The 20,888-nt window shown below is 37.3% G+C and overlaps 1 protein-coding gene across 1 annotated transcript in view; it reads right to left on the bottom strand.

The window, feature by feature from the left end:
* ENTHD1 (ENTH domain containing 1) overlaps window positions 1-20,888 on the bottom strand; it is a 108,534-nt gene that overhangs the window by 62,745 nt on the left and 24,901 nt on the right. The window contains exon 3 of the mRNA XM_036866985.1: window positions 6,134-6,252. Within this exon, the coding sequence (XP_036722880.1) occupies window positions 6,134-6,252 (119 nt within the window). The remainder of the gene's footprint in view (window positions 1-6,133; window positions 6,253-20,888) is intronic.

The raw sequence follows: 20,888 nt of genomic DNA on the forward strand, positions 1-20,888 counted from the left end.
ACTTGAGCCACTCAAGGAGAGCTTACAAACCAGTATTCCAAAACACAGAAAGAAAACTGAACCCACTCTTGACAAAATGAAACTAAGAAATCTAAAAAGCATATAAAACTAAGTATATTTAGTTCTCAAAAAGAAAATGGAAAGGATAGCATTAATTTAAAGGAATAAAAAAAACAAGAAGCCAAGACAGGCAGAGATGAAATAAGTACAAATGAATATCCTGTAAAAAAGCAATGCAATAGCTATCGAAATAAAACACTTAATGGACAGGGAAAATTCTAGAGTGGACAGAGGTGAAAGGAGAAGAAAATGAACTGGAAGATGGTTCTGATTAATTACCTAAAATGCAGCATGGAGACATAATGAAACAAAAAACTACTTTTTTTTTTTAAAGTTTTTTTTTTAACATCTTTATTGGAATATAATTGCTTTACAATGGTGTATTAGTTTCTGCTTTATAACAAAGTGAATCAGCTATACCTATACATGTATCCCCATATCTCTTCCCTCTTGCACCTCCCTCCCTCCCACCCTCCCTATCCCACCCCTCTAGGTGGTCACAAAGCACCGAGCTGATCTCCCTGTGCTCTGCGGCTGCTTCCCACGAGCTATCGGTTTTACGTTTGGTAGTGTATATATGTCCATGCCACTCTCTCACTTTGTCCCAGCTTACCCTTCCCTCTCCCTCTGTCCTCAAGTCCATTCTCTAGTAGGTCTGCATCTTTATTCCCGTCCTGCCCCTAGGTTCTTCATGACCTTTTTTTTTTTTTTTTTTTTTTTACAAAAAACTACTTTTAAAAGCAGTTGTTGGGGACAGATGGTTACTAGACTTAACATGGTGATTATTTCATAATGTATGCAAATGTCAAATCACTAGGTAGTATACCTGAAACTAACATAATATTGCACATCAACTATATTTCAATAAAAATTTTAATAAAATAAAGCAGTTGAAAGACATAGAAAATGAGACATTAAGTGGCCCAATACATACCTAAAAGAAATTAAGCAGAAAAAAAAATTTCAATGAAATAGAGAAAAAAATATTATTTGAGGAGCTATATATGCCAGAATTAAAGATGTGTGTTCTTATGTGAAAGTACAAATAGAAGTAAGTAGGTACATGCCTGGGAAGGTCAGAGAACACTGAAGAACAGAGCAGGTTCCAGTTCTGATTCAGTGGCCCCCTCCCTCAGGATCAAGCTTGGAGATACTATAAAGGGACGACATCAAAATGAGAAGAATTTTTTGTTCTAATTCTGTGAAAAATGCCATTGGTAATTTGATAAGGATTGCATTGAATCTGTAGATTGCTTTGGGTGGTATAGTCATTTTAACAATATTGATTCTTCCAATCCAAGAACATGGTATATCTCTCCATCTGTTTGTGTCATCTTTTATTTCTTTCATCAGTATCTTATAGTTTTCTGAGGTCTTTTGCCTCCTTAGGTAGGTTTATTCCTAGGTATATGGGATGAAGATCTAAATAGACATTTCTCCAAAGAAGACATACAGATGGTTAAAAAGCACATGAAAAGATGCTCAACATCACTAATTATTAGAGAAATGCAAATCAAAACTACAATGAGGTATCACCTCACACTGGTCAGAATGACAATCATCAAAAAATCTACAAACAATAAATGCTGGAGAGGGTGTGGAGAAAAGGGAACCCTCCTACACTACAGTGTACTCCTACACTGGTACAGTCACTAGGGAGAACAGTATGGAGTTTCCTTAAAAAACTGAAACTAAAATCATATGATGCTGCAATCCCACTCCTGGGCATTTATCCAGAGAAAACCATAATTTGAAAAGATACATGTACCCCAATGTTCATTGCAGCACTATTTACAATAGCCAGGACATGGAAGCAACCTAAATATCCATCAACAGAGGAATGGATAAAGAAGATGTGGTACGTATATACAGTACAATGGAATATTACTCAGCCATAAAAAAGAACAAAATAATGCCATTTGCAGCAACATGGATGGACCTAAACATTGTCATACTGAGTGAAGTCAGACAGAGGAAGGCAAATATCATATGATATTGCTTATATGTGGAATCTAAAAAAAAGGCTACAAATGAACTTATCTACAAAACAGAAATAGAGTTACAGATGTAGAAAATAAACTTATGGTTAACTGGGGGGTAAAGGGGAGAAGGGTAAATTGGAAGACTGGGATTGACACACACACACACTACTATATATAAAATAGATGATGAATAAGGACCTACTGTATGGCACAGGGAGCTCTACTCAATACTCTGTAATGGCCTATATGGGAAAAGAGTCTAAAAAATAGTTGGATACATGTATATGTATAACAGATTCACTTTGCTGTACACCTGAAACTAATACAACGTTGTAAATCAACTATACCCCAATAAAAATTTTTTTTAAAATGAGAAGAAAACCATGAGGGGCTGCAGGGGAGATGGCGTGGCTATTCTGAACTGGTATGTTTGTGTGTGAGGGGGGTGAGGGTGTCTAGTTGGCTTCAGCCTGGGGCAGAAGGTGGCCTGTGCAATGGTTGAATAAAATAAGGAAGGAGTTGGTGGAATTACTGCCCACTCACTGCCTTGGAACCTGCCTGCACACCTGCTGTGAGTCAGAGAGCTCAACTCGGGAGGGAGGTGCTTCCGGTGAGTGCAGAAGCCCCGAGGGGGTAAGAACACTCAGTGGGGACTGACTAGGTAGGCGTGAGAAGATGTTTCTTCACACTTCCTTTTCCAATCCCCCAGGGCAGATGGTTTACAATTTAAGGAGTGCCTCCCTCTAAAGCTGCTTCTTCTTGGGGTGCTAAGGATAAAGATCTAATTTGAGGCATTGATCCTCAGAGTGAGGAATGATTAACTCTGGTATTCTTGGAGGGAGCGGGGAGGGGACAGAGGTGCTCTCCACCGTAGAGTCCACTTCCCCTACATTCCACTTAAGCTGATAGGGCTGACACAGACTAAGGTCCGACCTCTAGCAATCCTAGACAGAGCAGCTGTAACCCCGAGGGGTAACCAGTCATTTGAGGATCAAAACTTTAAAAAAAAAAACTGAATTACAGGTTTCTTCAGAAGCGCAGATATTAGAAAAGATGGATCAAGAAGTTAAAATAAACTTAATACACATACTAAAATAAATAAGGAAAGGGATAAGCAATATGAAACAGGAAAAAACACAATAAAAAGAATGAAATAGAAATATTAAATATCAAATGTAAAAACAGAATGTTGAAATAGAGAACACAGATGGGATAAACAGTAGAATGAACATGGCTGAGAACAAATTATTAAACTGTAAGATCAGATTGAGAAACTCTAGAAGAAGAAAAAAGAAAACAATAAATAGGAACTGTAAAGAAAAGTTAAGAGATATGAAGATAGAAAGAGAATTACTAATATCCAGATAAGAAGAGCCCAGATAAGAAAGAGAGAAAATGAAAATAAACAGTAAGGAATATTTGAACCAGAGATAACTGTCTCAGAATTAAATAAAGATGAAAGACCTCCCACTGGAAAGTCTCATTGGGTGACAAAGAAGAGAGAGAAGGAAAATCACACTTAAGCATATTAGAGTAAAATTTAAGTCTTTTCAACACTGGTGTTGAAACAATTGGATATCTGTAGGGAAAAGAAAATTTTTTTTTTTAAAACCTCAACCTATACTTCACACCTTATACAAAAATTAAATCAAAATAGATCACAGACCTAAATGTAAAGCATGAAACTATAAAGCTTTTAGGAGAAAATCTACACAACCTTGGGTTAGACAAAGAGTTCTTAGATATGACACCAAAAGCACAATCCACAAAATAAAAAATTGATAAATTGGACTTCACCAAAATTTAAAACTGTTGCTCTGTTAAGATATTGTTAAAAAGAAAAGACAAGCCACAGACTGGAAGAAAATATACACAGGTCACCTCTCTGACAAAGGACTTGAATCCAGAATAAATGAAGAATTCTCAAAACTCAATGGTAAAAAACAACCTAATTAGAAAATGGCCAAAAAATATGAATATATATATTTAACCAAAGAGAAGTTATGATGGCACAAATAAGCACATAAAAAGATGTTCAATATCATTAGCCATTTGGGAAACACGAATTAAAACCACAATGAGATCTCACAAGAAACCGAGTAGAATAACTAAAATAAAAATAGTGGTAATACCAAAAGTTGGTGAGGATGCAGAGAAACTGGATCTCTCATACACTGCTGGTGGATGTAAGACGGTACAGCCACACTGGAAAACCGTCTGACAGTTTCTTAAAAAACTTAATATGCACTTACCATGCAATCCAGCAAGCGCACTCTTGGACATTTATCACAGATATATGAAAACTTCACATACAAAAACCTGTACACAAATGTTCACAGCAGCTTTATTCATAAACAGCCCCCAACTGGAAACACTCAACTATCCTTCAGTGGGTGAATGGTTGAATAAACTCTGGTACATCTATACTATGGGATGCTACTTATCCATAAAAAGGCATGAATTATTGATTCATGCAACAACCTGAGTGGCTCTCAAGAGCATTATGCTGAGTGAAAAAAAAAATCTATCTCAAAAAGTTATGTACAGTCTGAGTCCATTTACACAACATTCTAGAAATAACAAAACAATAGAGATGGAGAAAAGATTAGTGGTTGCCCATATACGGGGTTGGGAGGAGTGGGATGGGGTGAATAGCATGAGGAACTTCTTTTGTGGTGATAGAACAGTTCTGTATCTTGATTTTGGTGCTGGTTATAGGAATCTATACTTAGGATGAAATTACATAGAACCCACACACATACACACACGATGCAGGTTGAAAAAATGAATACTGAATTGAAAATTTGAAAACTGAATAAGGTCTGTAGTCTAGTTAGCATAACATGCCAACGTTTATTTCCTGATTTTGATATTGTACTACAGCTATATAGAAGTCAACACAGGGGAAAGCTGGGTGAAGGGTACATGGGACTCTGTACTGTTTCTGCAACATCCTATAAGTCTATAATTATCTTGCAATAAAAACTTTTTTTAATGCATAGAGAAAGATGGACTGTTCAAAAAATTAAATATAGCTTATCCACAGGGGGACAAATAAAATAAGACCCCTATCTTCCACTATATAGTAAAATTCTAGAGGGCATAAAATTTGAACATTGGAAGAAAAAATAAGACACCTTTATTATATTAGGATTAAAAAAAGAATTTCTTTTTTTTTTTTTTTAAACATATGCAATTTTTATTTACCCACAGTAGTTCAATTTTTACTCTTTTTTTTTGGTAGCGCCAGGTCTTTAGTTGAGGCAGGCAGGCTCCTTAGTTGCAGCTAGCCGGCTCCTTAGTTGTGGCATGTGAACTCTTAGTTGCAGCATGCATGTGGGATCTAGTTCCCTGACCAGGGATTGAACCCGGGCCCCCTGCATTGGGAGCGTGAGTCTTAACCACTGCGCCACCAGGGAAGTCCCAAAAAAAGAATTTCTTAAATAAGATTTTAAAAAGCACAAACTATAGGGCTTCCCTGGTGGCGCAGTGGTTGAGAATCTGCCTGCCAATGCAGGGGACATGGGTTCAAGCCCTGGTCTGGGAAGATCCCACATGCCGCGGAGCAACTAGGCCCGTGAGCCACAACTACTGAGCCTGCGCGTCTGTAGGCTGTGCTCCGCCACAAGAGAGGGCGCGACAGTGAGAGGCCCGCGCACCGCGATGAAGAGTGGCCCCCGCTCGCCGCAACTAGAGAAAGCCCTCGCACAGAAACGAAGACCCAACACAGCCATAAATAAATAAATAAATACTTAAAAAAAAAAAAAAAAGCACGAACTATAAAGGAAAACTTTAATTTAACCTTATTCTTATTTAAATTTCTGTATAACAGAAGACATCAAAAACAAAGTTAAAAGACAAGCACAGTTTCTCTTAGAACACTCGAAGCTGGAAAAAGCAAGAAAACAACTTCTCCCATAGGGCCTCCAGAAAGGAATACAGCCCTGCAGACACCTTGATTCTGGGACAGTGAGACCTGGGTCAGACTTCTAACACATAGAACTCTAAAATACTACATTTGTGTTGATTTAAGGCACAAAGTTTGTGGTAATTTGTTAGAGCAGCAATAGGAAACTACTATAATGACTTACCTCTGTTGATTTCCAAGCATTAATCTTGACGGGTAGTGTTTCCTGGGACAACACAGTTCTGCTAGGCAACTGAATGTCTTGACACTGCTCTTGTTTCAATCCTGCCTTGGAAGTGTTTTCTGTCAACAACATAAAGCTAAGATTTTACTTTGACAGAAAAGAGTAATGTTTTCACATTAGCTCACAATTTTTAAGTTAATCACTTCTGAAGATCCATTTTGTCTACAAAATATACATCATGTGCCAATGGTTACCTATGAATATTAATCATTTAATATATCCCTTTATCATAATTGACAAGTTCAGACAAATTTTAAAAATACAAATTCAATTCTAGCCCTTTCTCCCATCAATGATTCAATTTTAAGTTTTATTATTTGAAACATTTTTAAAAATAAAGTATAACATAGTGTAGAAAATAGAGTTTGAAAATGAAAATTACTCAAATGAAATTTTAGCAAAGCAGGAATGACAATTATAATTATTCTAATAATATTTAAAAGAACTTTATTACTGCAGTGTGAATTTCATGTGTTCTAGGCAAAATTAGTCAGAACTGTATAGATTATTTTATAAAAAGAAACTTTTAAACAAAATTTAAAAATTTAAACAAAAAAGAAATGCCAGTGAAGATAAGCTGATATATCTGTTTATATATTTTTGCTGAATTTAATGTTTTTGTAGTCTTAATATCACTTTCCTTCCTATGTTAATTACTATGTAAACAAAAGTATTAGCAGCAACTATATTTCAGCCTATTATTGGGGACAACAAAAAGCATAAGAAATCTATCTTCAAACTGGTATATGCACACCTCTGGGGGTACTTGAAGACTTCCCAAGTCTAAGTACATAGATAGCTTTATGGGCATAGATAGCTTTAAAGGACTCAATTTCCAGATGCACAAGTTCTGTATATATTCTTACCAAACACTGATCTGCCTGAGGATGCAGCTGTGCAGAAGCATCAGGCTGGCTCTTTCCCCTTTCCCTTTCATAATCAATTTTCTCCCACTTTACAAAGAAAGACATTTTCTTTACCCATCTTATTATGGTGCATCTTCCCTTAAGATACAAGCATAATTGTCTCTAAGGCACCAAACAATAGTAAAAAAGACCGGTATGGGGAAGCTTCCTTTAATCAAGGCACGAGAAATCGAAAGTAGAGCTTCAAAGTTTGTCCTGTCTTATACCTATTTCTTTTAATCGCAAAGCATGGCACAAGCAACAGTTCTTTTGGTCCACACCAGGATGTGTGGTACTCAGATATATCACAGTGTGGAGGAGCAGGACAGTTGATAAGTTTCATCTAATGTCCTTGTGCTTTCCATCCCCCAGTACTGTCGAAGAATGCATCATTCCTGAGGAAGAGTCCCATGAGAGAAGAGCAGAGAAAGCACCAGAGGCAGGGGCACCTTATTTCACCAACGCAACGTACTTAGGGCAAGGCTTCATGCCTTAGCTATTTATCTTAAGAAAACTGAGGAGTGTGAAATACAACCAGAGTGATGTCTGGTTACATGTTTATTTAAATAAAGTTAGATGTTTTCTGAAAGAAACTTTAAATCTGATTCTACTGGTTGTTTTCACAATGAGGGCCGACTTTGACAACTAGGTAAATATGGTAAATATTCTCCAATAATTGAATGAAACAAATCTGCAGTTCTGAAGACTTGATGAAAATTCATTTAAAGCATATGACACAATAAAACCATTTTCTCAAAAACTTTTGTATTGACGGGTACACTGCAATTAGAGTTTTTATTTTTCCCACACATTTTATTTTTCCCACACATTCTGAGTATATTGGGTTAAATTAAAATGTAACCAGAATAATTAATAGTCATTTGATAAATTTTAGCAAAAGGTTTTTGGTATTATTTCCAGAAATCGAGAACGTAAATTGCTCCCAATGACTGTTTAACAAATCTTTTTCTAAGTGGGGTGTTTCCAATCCTTTGCTTTCAACAACATTAAAGAAAGATCTAATCAAGTTAACAGTTGACAAGAGATGAAAAACATTTTTATAATAAATCACTATATAATTTTCGGCATATTTTTTGGAAAGAGTTCATAAAATTGATTGACATTGCTATAATAAAACACCTTCTATTCCCACCCAATTTTAGGTGAACAAATCGTCTCAGCATTTACATCTCTAAAAATGTAAAACAGAAACAGAATTTACAAACCCTGTTTATTTCAAGCAATAAGTAATATTCATATATGGGTAAATGAACAGTTCCATGTAGCTCATAAAAAATATGTCTTTCCAATAAAATTGTATCTTTATGTTTAATAAGTACTTAACCACATTTATGTGGTTGTTTTTTCTTTTAAAATTTATTTATTTATTTATTTTTGGCTGCATTGGGTCTTTGTTGCTGCACATGGGCTTTCTTTAGTTGCGTCAAGCGGGGGCTACTCTTTGTTGCAGTGCACGGGCACCTCATTGAGGTGGCTTCTCTTGTTGCAGAGCACGGGCTCTAGGCGCACAGGCTTCAATAGTTGTGGCACGTGGGCTCAGTAGTTGTGGCACGCGGGCTCTAGAGCGCAGGCTCAGTAGTTGTGGCGCATGGGCTTAGTTGCTCCGTGGCATGTGGGATCTTCCCGGACCAGGGCTCGAACCCGTATACCCTGCATTGGCAGGCGGATTCTTAACCACTGCGCCACAAGGGAAGCCCCCATTTATGTGGTTTTGATCGACTGTGTACTAAAAATAACTGTAACGGTAAGTCAATCTAGAAGAACTACTTTACCACTTAAAGCCTCTGGTCACAGACAATTTAGAAAAATAATTTCAATTTATATACATATTTTATGTAGAGACAACTTTCAAGCATAAACATACTTTCTAACAGGATAAAATTCTGTGAGGGATATGGAATAGAAATATGACTTCAAGGAGAAAAGGGAATGATGTACAATGTCCAATAATTAAAGAAGACCATGTATTGTTTCAAATGAATGACTACAGATATGAATCACAATAGTATTTATATTCCTTTAGATGCTCTTAAAAGACTCATGAAACAGTTTTGCTTGTTTTCTTTTCTTTTGTCTTTAATGTCAATATTTTGAATTATATCCTTTGCATTTACTATACTTAAGACAAAATTTCACATGTCAGTTAAAAATGTGTCAGGAGGCATATAATTTTTCAAAGTCATTTGAGGAATTATATAAGAAAAATAGCCTGGTCCCTGCCTTCAAAAAGTTTATAGCCTGACTAGTGAGATAAGTCTAACGTACAGACTTATAGGAAAAAATTAGAGGAGAACAACTACAGGCTAAACTTTCTTAAAATAACTAACTTTAGGAATAGAAATTCTAAGGAGGAAAAAAAATCAATGTGTACCAGAGTAATCAGAAAGAGCCTCAAACAGGAAGTAAAATGTGAAGAAGGCTTTGAAGGATGGCTAGGATCCTGATAAATACAGAGGGAGAAATTATTCCAAGCAGAAGGAACTACATGGGCAAAAGGAGCAAGTATGATATAAGACAAAGATGCTGAAGAATAAGAACTTTGCATTTATGGCTCTAACTTTTCATTTTCTTGTAACTTCACATGAAAATGAATAATTAAAATGAGCTTATTTTGGACTTGGAGATTTTATAAGTAATACCGGCAAACAGCAGTAGTTTGAGGCTTAGATCATCTATGTACTTTCAAGTGATTTAATGAGGAACTATCTTTATTATCACTCTTTGAGCATTCAGCAACAAATTATCCTTGAAATGATATGGACTTAAGTTTTACACATCACAGAAGTAGATTAATACAAATTTCAGGAAGTCAATCGTGAAGTAAAGTGTGAGGAAAACTGAAGAATAGTAAGGATTGTGAAAGAAAAAAATATCTCGCATATTTGGAGATGCATTTTAGCCTAGAATAGCTAAAACGTTATAAGCCTATAATAAATTATCTTATGGAGCAAGAAGGAAGGCAGTTAGAATATAGTGAGTCTACAGAAATTCATTTAGAAATTTTTTTTTAGCATCAGCACAACACTGGAAGTGAGGTGTGCTTAATTAAATTAGGTGATTACACAACATTGCTTTCTGGGTTTTCACAAGCAAGTGGAGGGGGAGAACACACTTCACACATTTAGTTCCTTAATGGAAATGAAGTACCTTGTATATCACAAGCTATTTATCAATCAAGACTGTGAAGTCACAGTCAAGGAGGACCAGTATGTGAATGAGAAACCTCAAAGGAAAAAGCGCAGATGCTTCAGGAAACGATGGTATTGAGTCATTCAAAGATGAGTGCTTAGATACCACGGCTGTAGGTACTTGGCAGAAGCTATCTGGAGAGAAGCTATAGATCTCATTGAGCCTGTATCACGAGATAATACCACAAAGCAGAACTGGTGAACCCTTTGATATTTCTCAGATGAGATATCAAACTGACATTCAAACTATCAGACATTAACAACGTGACAGCACATTTCGGAGTTGAAACCCTTCATCAATACCCAAACTGTTCTATGTATTATTTAGCATGTAATAGACATTGTTGCTATGTATTGACAGCGTCCTTTTAGGTGTAATTGAAGTAAACTAAGTCATTTACCTAACAAAATTAACTTTTAAAAATTAACAAGTATATCTACCATAGAAAATATTCAGTGGGCTAATGAAGAACTAATAAGATTTCAAAGTCTCATAGTGATTAAGTTTATATTTAACTTTTGCAGAACCATGAGTTTGGAACCTTAACAATTTCACTATCTTGGAGCAAACTTACAGAAAAGATGCAAGAATAGCACAAAGAATTCTCATCCAGATCCACCAATTGTTAACATTTTGTCCCATTTGCTTTATAATTCTTTCCTCATTTATGTATGTATCTTTGTCCTATATCGTAAATCTTGAGGCAAAGCCATTGTTGTAGGTTGGATTCCCCAGGAAACAGACTCCGAGACCCAGATTTGTACGAGGGGATTCATTAGGGAGTACTCTCAGAAACCACATCTGGGAGTAGCGAGGGAGGCAGGACTGGGCCAAGGGAGAAATTACACTGTGATGCGTTTGCAGCAGAGGCCTCAGCCAATGCTACTAGGAGCTCTGGGGCTGGAATGGTTCTTCATAGTTGTCCTGCCTTGAAGCAAAGGGGACGGTCCACTTCCATAAGTCACTGAAAGTAGGTTCTCTCAGGGAGGGGGCATGAGGCTTTCTTTAGCTGTTGGGAATTTGAAGAGAAGAACTCAGCTGAGACCCCTCGGGCACCAAGTCTCCCAGCTGCAGAGGGAATAAGTGCCTTGATCTTGAAGCGGGAATATGGGAAACACCACAGCATCCACTACATACAGCACCTCTATTATTCCACTTTATTACTCTGCTCCTATTTACTCATGACAAATACTTCAGAGGCACAGGAGATAGAATGTGAGTATGGTAAATCTTTTTTTTTTTAATTTTTTTTTTTTATAGAGACTGCAGCTTTAAATTTATTTTATTTTTATTTATTTATGGCTGTGTTGGGTCTTCGTTTCTGTGCAAGGGCTTTCTCTAGTTGCGGCAAGCGGGGGCCACTCTTCATCACGGTGCGCGGGCCTCTCACTATCGTGGCCTCTCTTGTTGTGGAGCACAGGCTCCAGACGCGCAGGCTCAGTAATTGTGGCTCACGGGCCCAGTTGCTCCGCGGCATGTGGGATCTTCCCAGACCAGGGCTCGAACCCGTGTCCCCTGCATTGGCAGGCAGATTCTCAACCACTGCGCCACCAGGGAAGCCCGGTAAATCTTTTTTGAAAGGTGAATTTTGAGATTAGTAGGGAAAAGCATGTTTTTTTAAAAAAATGAAAACAGAGGAAGGATAAAGAATAAGAAAGCAGAGATGTTTAAGTAGATTTTTTTAAATTAAATTGGAAATAGGTAGCTAATAAATAATGAGAAAGGACAAACTTTTGTTTCAGGAGATCTTAAAAAGGGAGTTGAGGCAATTTTATTTCAGCATTTTGCTAACAATAGCATACAAAATTTGAGCCACTGCCAGTAGTTCTTACTCAATAATAATGGTAAACAGGAAAACCCAAAACTGTATTATATACTCAGCTACAGGGACAAGAAGAAATAAACAGTCCCTACAAAAGCAAGTCTAAATATTCAGTAGCTGACTCTTGGGTTAAGGTAACAGAGTAAAGCTGCAATACAGAGTTTCCATCACAAAATATTGAATACTTAATGAGATGTTTTTCTTAAAAGTCAAAACTAATCCAGAGGCAGAGTCAAGATGGCAGCGTGGGAAGACGCAGAGTTAGCACCTCCCCACAACTAGGGCGACTGCGGCCGCTGGTGGGGAACTCTGACGCCCAAGGAGACGGGAGGAACCCCAGGGTGAACCAGCAGGACGTGGGGGGACTGAGGGGGGAGGAGAAGTGGAGGCCAGACAGGGTCGGCACCCCTGAGGACGTGGAGATCAGGAGAGGCAGGCGGGAGGGACTCTCTGGGAAGAGTGGAAGAGGAGCATAGAGCAGTCGCCTGGCCCACTTGGGCCGGGGAGCCTGCTGAGCTCCCAAGCCGGTTCGCCCCCTCCAGGCCACATGGGTCCTGGGGGCATAGGAGGGAGGCCGGGGAGATCAGGAGAGGCAGGAGGGAGGGCCCTCAGGGAGGAACGGGAGAGAAGTGGAGGGCGATTGCCCTGCCCACTCGAGTCCAGGAAGCCTGCTGGGCTCCCAGGTGAGGTCCCCTGCCCTCTGAGACCAGGGGTGAGGGGCACGCCTGGGCCCCTTCTGTTCCTTGAGCCTAAGCCCCACCTCCCACAGCCCTCAAGGCCTTTTCCAGCACTGTGGGTCCTAAGCATAGGCCCCGCCCACCACCCAAATCTCACCCTTGCTTAGGCCCCGCCCTCCACAGCCAAGGCCTCCCCCCCCCTTTTTTTTCTTTTCCCTCCTCCTCTTTTTTACTGTTGTGGTACTGATGTACCTTCCAGTTGTTGATTCATCTATATTTTTATTTTTATATTCTTTCTAACATATCTGTTAGTTTCCTAGTCTAATTTTATTTTTTACTTTGTTATTGTTCTTTTTTTTTTTTTTTTTTGCCACCCCACACGGCTTGTGGGATCTTGGTTCATGAGCTGGGGGGTGGGCCAAAGCTGCTGCGGTGGGAGCTCTGAATCTGAACCACTGGACTAACAGAGAACCTCAGACCCCAGGGAATATTCATTGGAGTGAGGTCTCACAAAGTTCCTCCTCTCAGCACCAAGACCCAGCTCTACCCAATAGCGTACAAACTCCAGTGTTGGAAGCCTTGAGTCAAACAACCAGTAAGACAGGAACACAATCCCACTCATAAAAAAAAAAAAAATGAGATGGCAAAAAAATATGTCACAGATGAAGGAGCAAGGTAAAAACCTATAAGACCAAATAAATGAAGAGGAAATAGGCAATCTACCTGAAAAAGAATTCAGAGTAATGATAGTTAAGATGATCCAGAATCTCGGAAACAGAATGGAGGCATGGATTGAGAGAATACAAGAAATGTTTAACAAAGATCTAGAAGAACTAAAGAACAAACAGAGATGAACAACACCATAACTGAAATGAAAAATACACTAGAAGGAATCAATAATAGAATAACGGAGGTAGAAGAACGAATAAGTGAGCTGGAAGACAAAATGGTGGAAATAACTGCCAAGGAGCAGAATAAAGAATGAAGAGAATTGAAGACAATCTCAGAGACCTCTGGGACAACACTAAATGCACCAACATTCGAATTACAGGGGTCCCAGAAGAAGAAGAGAAAAAGAAAGGGTCTGAGAAAATATTTGAAGAGATCACAGTCGAAAACTTCCTTAACATGGGAAAGGAAATAGTCACCCAAGTCCAGGAAGCACAGAGAGTCCCATACAGGATAAACCCTAGGAAAAACACACCAAGACACATGTTAATCAAACTAACAAAAATTAAATTCAAAGAAAAAATATTAAAAGCATCAAGGGAAAAACCAAAAATAACATATAAAGTAGTCCCCGTAAGGTTATCAGCTGATTTTTCAGTGGAAACTCTGCAGGCCAGAAGGGAGGGGCAGGATATACTTAAAGTGATGAAAGAGAAAAACCTACAACCAAGATTACTCTACCTAGCAAGGATCTCATTCAGATTCGATGGAGAAGTCAAAAGCTTCTGACACAAGCAGAAGCTAAGAGAATTCAGCACCACCAAACCAGCTTTACAACAAATGCTAAAGAAACTTCTCTAGGCAGGAAACACAAGAGAAAAAGACCCACAAAAACAAACCCAAAACAATTAAGAAAATGGTAATAGGAACATACATATCGATAATAACCTTGAATGTAAATGGATTAAATGCCTCAACCAAAAGACACAGACTGACTGAATGGATAGAAAAACAAGACCCATATATATGCTGTCTACAAGACACCCATTTCAGACCTAGGGACACATACAGACTAAAAGTGAAGGGATGGAAAAAGATATTGCATGCAAATGGAAATCAAAAGAAAGTTGGAGTAGCAATACTCGTATCGGATAAAATAGACTTTAAAATAAAGACTGTTATGAGAGATAAGGAGGGACACTACATAACGATCAAATGATCAATCCAAGAAGAAGATATAACAATTATAAATGTTTATGTACCCAATACAGGAGCACCTCAATACATAAGGCAAATGCTAACAACCATGAAAGGAGAAATCAACAGTAACACAATAATAGTAGGGGACTTTAACACCCCACTTACACCAATGGACAGATCATCCAAACAGAAAATAAATAAGGAAACACAAGCTTTAAATGACACAATAGACCAGATAGATTTAATTGATGTTTACAGAACATTCCACCCAAAACTGGCAGAATACACTTTCTTCTCAAGTGCACACAGAACATTCTCCAGGATAGATCACATCTTGGGTCACAAATCAAGCCTCGGAAAATTTAAGAAAATTGAAATCGTATCAAGCATCTTTTCTGACCACAGTGCTATGAGATTGGAAATCGGTTACAGGAAAAAAACTGTAAAAAACACAAATACATGGAGGCTAAACAGTGCGCTACTAAATAACCAAGAGATCACTGAAGAAATCAAAGAAGAAATTTAAAAATACCTAGAAACACATGACAACAAAAACACGATGGCCCAAAACCTATGGGGTGCAGCAAAAGCAGTTCTAAGAGAGGACTTTATAGCAATTCAATCTCACCTCAAGAAACAAGAAAAATCTCAAATAAACAATCTAACCCTACACTTAAAGCAACTGGAGAAAGAAGAACAAAGAAAACCCAAAGTCAGTAGAAGGAAAGAAATCATAAAGATCAGAGCAGAAATAAATGAAATAGAAATGAAGAAAACAATAGCAAAGATCAATACAACTAAAAGCTGGTTCTTTGAGAAGATAAACAAAATTGATAAACCCTTAGCCAGACTCATCAAGAAAAAAAGGGAGAGGACACAAATCAATAAAACTAGAAATGAAAAAGGAGAAACCACAACTGACACTGCAGAAATACAAAGGATTATAACAGACTACTACAAACAACTATATGCCAATAAAACAGACAACCACGAAGAAATGGACAAATTCTTGGAAAGGTACAATTTTCCAAGACTGAACCAGGAAGAATTAGAAAATATAAACAGACATATCACAAGTAATGAAATTGAAACCATAATTAAAAATCTTCCAACAAACTAAAGTCCAGAACCAGATGGCTTCACAGACAAATTCTATCAAACATTTAGAGAAAAGCTAACACTGATCCTTCTCAAACTCTTCCAAAAAATTGCAGAGGGAGAAACACTCGCAAATTCATTCTACGAAGCCACCATCACCCTGATACCAAAACCAGAAAAAGATATCACAAAAAAAGAAAACTATAGGCCGACGTTACTGATGAACACAGATGCAAAAATCCTGAACAAAATACAAGCAAACAGAATCCAACAGCACATTAAAAGGATCATACACCATGATCAACTGGGATTTATCCCAGGGGTGCAAGGACTCTTCAATATATGCAAATCAATCAATGTGGTACACCACATTAACATATTAAGGAATAAAAACCATATGATCATCTCAATAGACGCAGAAAAAGCTTTTGACAAAATTCAACACCCATTTATGATAAAAACTCTCCAGAAAATGGGCATAGAGGGAACCTACCTCAACATAATAAAGGCCATATATGACAAACCCACAGCAAGCATCATACTCAATGGTGAAAAACTGAAAGCATTTCCACTAAGATCAGAAACAATACAACGATGTCCACTCTCGCCACTCTTATTCAACATAGTTTGGAAGTCCTAGCCACAGCAATCAGAGAAGAAAAAGAAATAAAAGGATTACAAATTGGAAAAGAAGTAAAACTGTCACTGTTTGCCAATGACATGATACTATACATAGAAAATCCTAAAGATGCCACCAGAAAACTACTAGAACTAATCAATGAATTTGGTAAGGTTGCAGGATACAAAATTAATGCACAGAAATCTCTGGCATTCCTATACACCAACAACAAAAAATCAGAAAGAGAAATTAAGGAAACACTCCCATTTACCATTGCAACAAAAAGAATAAAATACCTAGGAATAAACCTGCCTAAGGAGGTGAAAGACTTGTACTCAGAAAACTATAAAACACTGATGAAAGAAATCAAAAATGACATAAACAGTTGGAGAAATATACCATGTTCTTGGGCTGGAAGAATTAATATTGTGAAAATGACTATACTACCCAAAGCAATCTACAGATTCAGTGCAATCCCTATCAAGCTACCAATGGCATTCTTCACAGAATTAGAACAAAAAATTTTACAATTCGTATGGAAACACAAAAGACCCTGAATAGCCAAAGCAATGTTGAGAGAGAAAAATGGAGTTGGAGGAATCAGCTGCATAGCACAGGGAGATCAGCTTGGTGCTCTGAGATGACCTAGAGGGGTGGGATAGGGAGGATGAGAGGGAGGCTCAAGAGGGAGGGGACATAGGGACATGTGTATGCATATGGCTGATTTGCTTTGTTGTGCAACAGAAACTAACACAGTATTGTGAAGCAATTATACTCCAATAAAGATCTATTTAAAAAATATATTAGAAACCATCAAAACTGCTTTATCAAGGGATTTTGCCCTCTCTTTTTAAGAGTCTTCGTGTACAACTACTCTCAGTGGGATAGGGAGGGTGGGAGGGAGGGGATATTGGGATATATGTATACATATAACTGATTCACTTTGTTGTACAGCAGAAACTAACACAACATTGTAAAGCAATTATACTCCAATAAAGATGAAAAAAGAAAAAAAAAAAAAGCTAATCCAAAAAATTTACAACAGCAATCTGACATGGAAACAGATGTACCTAAAGGTAATTTTAAAAGAAAAAAATAAATAACTGGTGGCCAAGAAAAGAAACCAAATCTAGGACATCCCCTCTCTCCCAAAGGTGATACCGATGAGTTGACAAGATTCTGAGATTTCTCATCAATATTCTCATATCTGGAAAAAAGGGAACTGAATGGACAATGCTATTTTCCCTCTTTATGACTGAAAAGAGGTGGAAACAGCCAAAGAAAAAAATAATAGGTGTAACAGAGTTAGTAAATAAAGATGCTGACACTTAAATGAAAGTGAAAGCCATAGTTTCACATTGAATTGGGTGAAGGATCTGAAGCTGAGGGTATCTCCCCACCTGATGGGAAGGGGGCACATTTCCCAACTTGATAGAATGAGCAGGATCTTGTACAAAAGACTCGGAAGTCCCCTATTCTAAAGAAGATTGCATATGGCCTAATGAAGTCCCCCATTCCTCTTTGCTCCAGAAAAGTGGATAAAATAAGTAGCTCACAAACCGCAACTTGGTGGAGAAAACAAACTGGTCTCAGATATGGTACAAAGAGTCAAGAAATCACATCTGAGCAAATAACCACCAAAGTCTATTGTGCTATACAGTACCTCTATTAACCCATTTACTTCATACAAGAACTCTGTAATAGGAGCTGTATTATCCCCATTTTACAGAAGATGAAATTGCAGCATGAAGTTTTAAGTAGCATGTCCAAGGTCATACAATCCACACAATCTGAATCAGGATTCCAATACAGGCAGTATGGCTCCAGAACCTGAGTGCTTAACCAGGATTCTCTATTGCTTTCAAAGCAGTGTCCAGTCAGAGCTGCCTGAGCATCAGCAAGATGTAAAGAAATGACCTGGCAACTAAACAAATATATTCCAGTAGAAAAAAAGAAAAGAGATGAAGAGGAAGAGAGCGAGAGATAGTATGCCAAAAAAAAAAAAAAAAGATGCCAAATGTAGAAGAAAATATAGCACAAGGAACAGAAGGAAATTCCTCACAATATGGCATTAGATGGTTTTTGAAATTATTGTAAATTGTATGTTTTCATATATTTCATTTTATAATTGTTTGTTGCTACTATATAACATCACAGGGTTAAGCATTAAAAAAAATGTTTCCTGGCCTTACATATTTCCTCCTCTCTTTTAGGAAATGCTTTCCATATCTCCTTCCTATTTTTCAAATGGGCTGTTCTTGTTTTATAGGAATTCTTTATATATTCTGGAAATTAATCCTTGTCAGTTATACGTGTCAGAAAATTTTCTCCTAGTTTGTGACTATCTTTTTCACTTTTTTATACGGTGTTTTTTGATGAGGAGAAAATTCTTAAATTTAATATAGTTTTATTAGTTTTCTATTGCTGCCAAAAATTACCACAAACTTACTGGCTCAAAACAACACCATTTATTATGTCACAGTTCTGTAGGTCAGAAGCCCAGGCAGGCTTGACTGGGTTCTCTGCTTTGAGTCTCACAAAGCCAAAATCAATGTGTCAGCTAAGCTGGACTTTCATCTGGAGACTCAGGGGAAGAAAACACTTCCAGGAGCATTCAGGTGGTTGGCAGAATTCAGTTTCTCATGGTTGTAGGACTGAGGTTCCCATTTCCTTGCTGGGTGGCAACCAGGGATCACTCTCAGCTTCTAGAAACCATTTACATTCCTTATCACTACATCTTCAAGCCAGTAAGGGTGCATCAAATCCTTCTCACTCTTGGAATCTCTCTGACTTCTTCTTCTAACACCAGCTAGAGAAAACTCTGCTTTTAAAGGGTTCATGTGATTACATTAAGTCCATCTGGATACCCGCTTTTTGACATATAATGTAACATAATCATGGGAGTGATAATTCATCATAATTCACCGGTTATGCTCACATTCAAAGGGGAAGGCATTATATAAAGGTGAGGGTCATTGGGGTTTATTCACAGAATTCTGCCTACCACAATAGTCAAAGTTATAAATACTTTTTTAAAAATAGTTTGCTTGTTTTTGGTTAGTTTAAGAAATTCTTCCCTATCCCAACGTGAAAAAGATATTCTCCTATATTTTCTTCTAACATTTTGAAGTTTTGTTTTCTCACTTTTAAGTTCTTAATTCCTCCAGGATTTGTTTTTGTGGATGATATGAGGTAGAGACCTAATTTCATTTTTTTCAATATGGATAAATAATTTCCCTGGTATTATTTATTAAGCAGTTCATCCTTTCCCCACCAATGTGAAACGCCACCTCTGTCATACACTAAGATAACATAGTTGCCCAGGTCTGTTTTCAGGGCTCTATAGTTTGTTCCATTGGCCATGCACCCACCCCTGCATCAATACCACACTACCATGATTACTGTTGCTTTATTCTTGTTATCTAGAAAGGCAAGCCCTCCACCTTATTCTTCTTCAGGAACATTTTGGATATGCTTGAGCTTCTGATCCTTTCAGATAAATTTTTGGAATCAGCTGATCAAATTCAATTTTTAAATCCTTTGGGACTTCGTCTGTAAATGCACTGAATCAGTGATTCTCAACTGGGGGCAATTTTGGCCCCCAGGGGACATTTGACAATGTCTGCAGACACTTCTGGTTCTCACAAAAGGAAGGGATGTGTGCTAATAGCATAGTGGGTAGAGGCCAGAGATAATGCTGAACATCCTACACTGCACAGGACAGTCCCCACATCAAAGAATTATCTGACTTAAAATGTCAATAGTACCAAGCTTGAGAAACCCTCCACTAAATTTATGCAATTTGGAGACAACTGATACTTAATATTTTTGAGTATTTCAATAAACAATTTATTTTGATCTTACAGCCAGCCATTTTGCTAAAACTCTCTTATTATTTCTAATATGTCTGTAGATCTTTTCAAGTTTTCTATATGAAAATCTTTTCATCTGCAAATAAATTTATTTCTTCCATTTCAACACTTATGTTTTAAATTTCACTTACTTGTTTTATTGTCATGGCTAGAACCTCTAGTATAAAACTGAATAGAAGGAGAATGGGAACTTTTTCTTCTACCTGATTCTAAATAGAATACCTCCACATTCAAACGTATGGAAATTTTTTATTTACATTTTTAATACTCAAACTAAATTGCATTTTTGCTAGAAAAAGTGTTCTGTGTGATACAGATTCTTTGAAATGTTAAGACTTTCTTTATAACATATAATCAATTATAAAATCCATACTTTAAAAAATGTTTTATGTACTTGACCTATCAATAATTGAGAGAGAGATTTTGAAATCATCTACTATAATGGTAGATGTTTCCATTTCTTCCTGTAGTCCTACCAATTTTTGCTTTATATACTTTGAAGTTATTTTATTGGTTATATTCACATTTAGAAATGTTATGTCTTCCTGGGGAATTAAACCTTTTATCATTCTCGTTAATAATGTTCTTGGCTTTAAATTCTACTTTGTCTGATATTAATGTAG

This window comes from Balaenoptera musculus, chromosome 10, assembly GCF_009873245.2.
Source record: "Balaenoptera musculus isolate JJ_BM4_2016_0621 chromosome 10, mBalMus1.pri.v3, whole genome shotgun sequence".
Taxonomy (NCBI): Eukaryota; Metazoa; Chordata; class Mammalia; order Artiodactyla; family Balaenopteridae; genus Balaenoptera; species Balaenoptera musculus.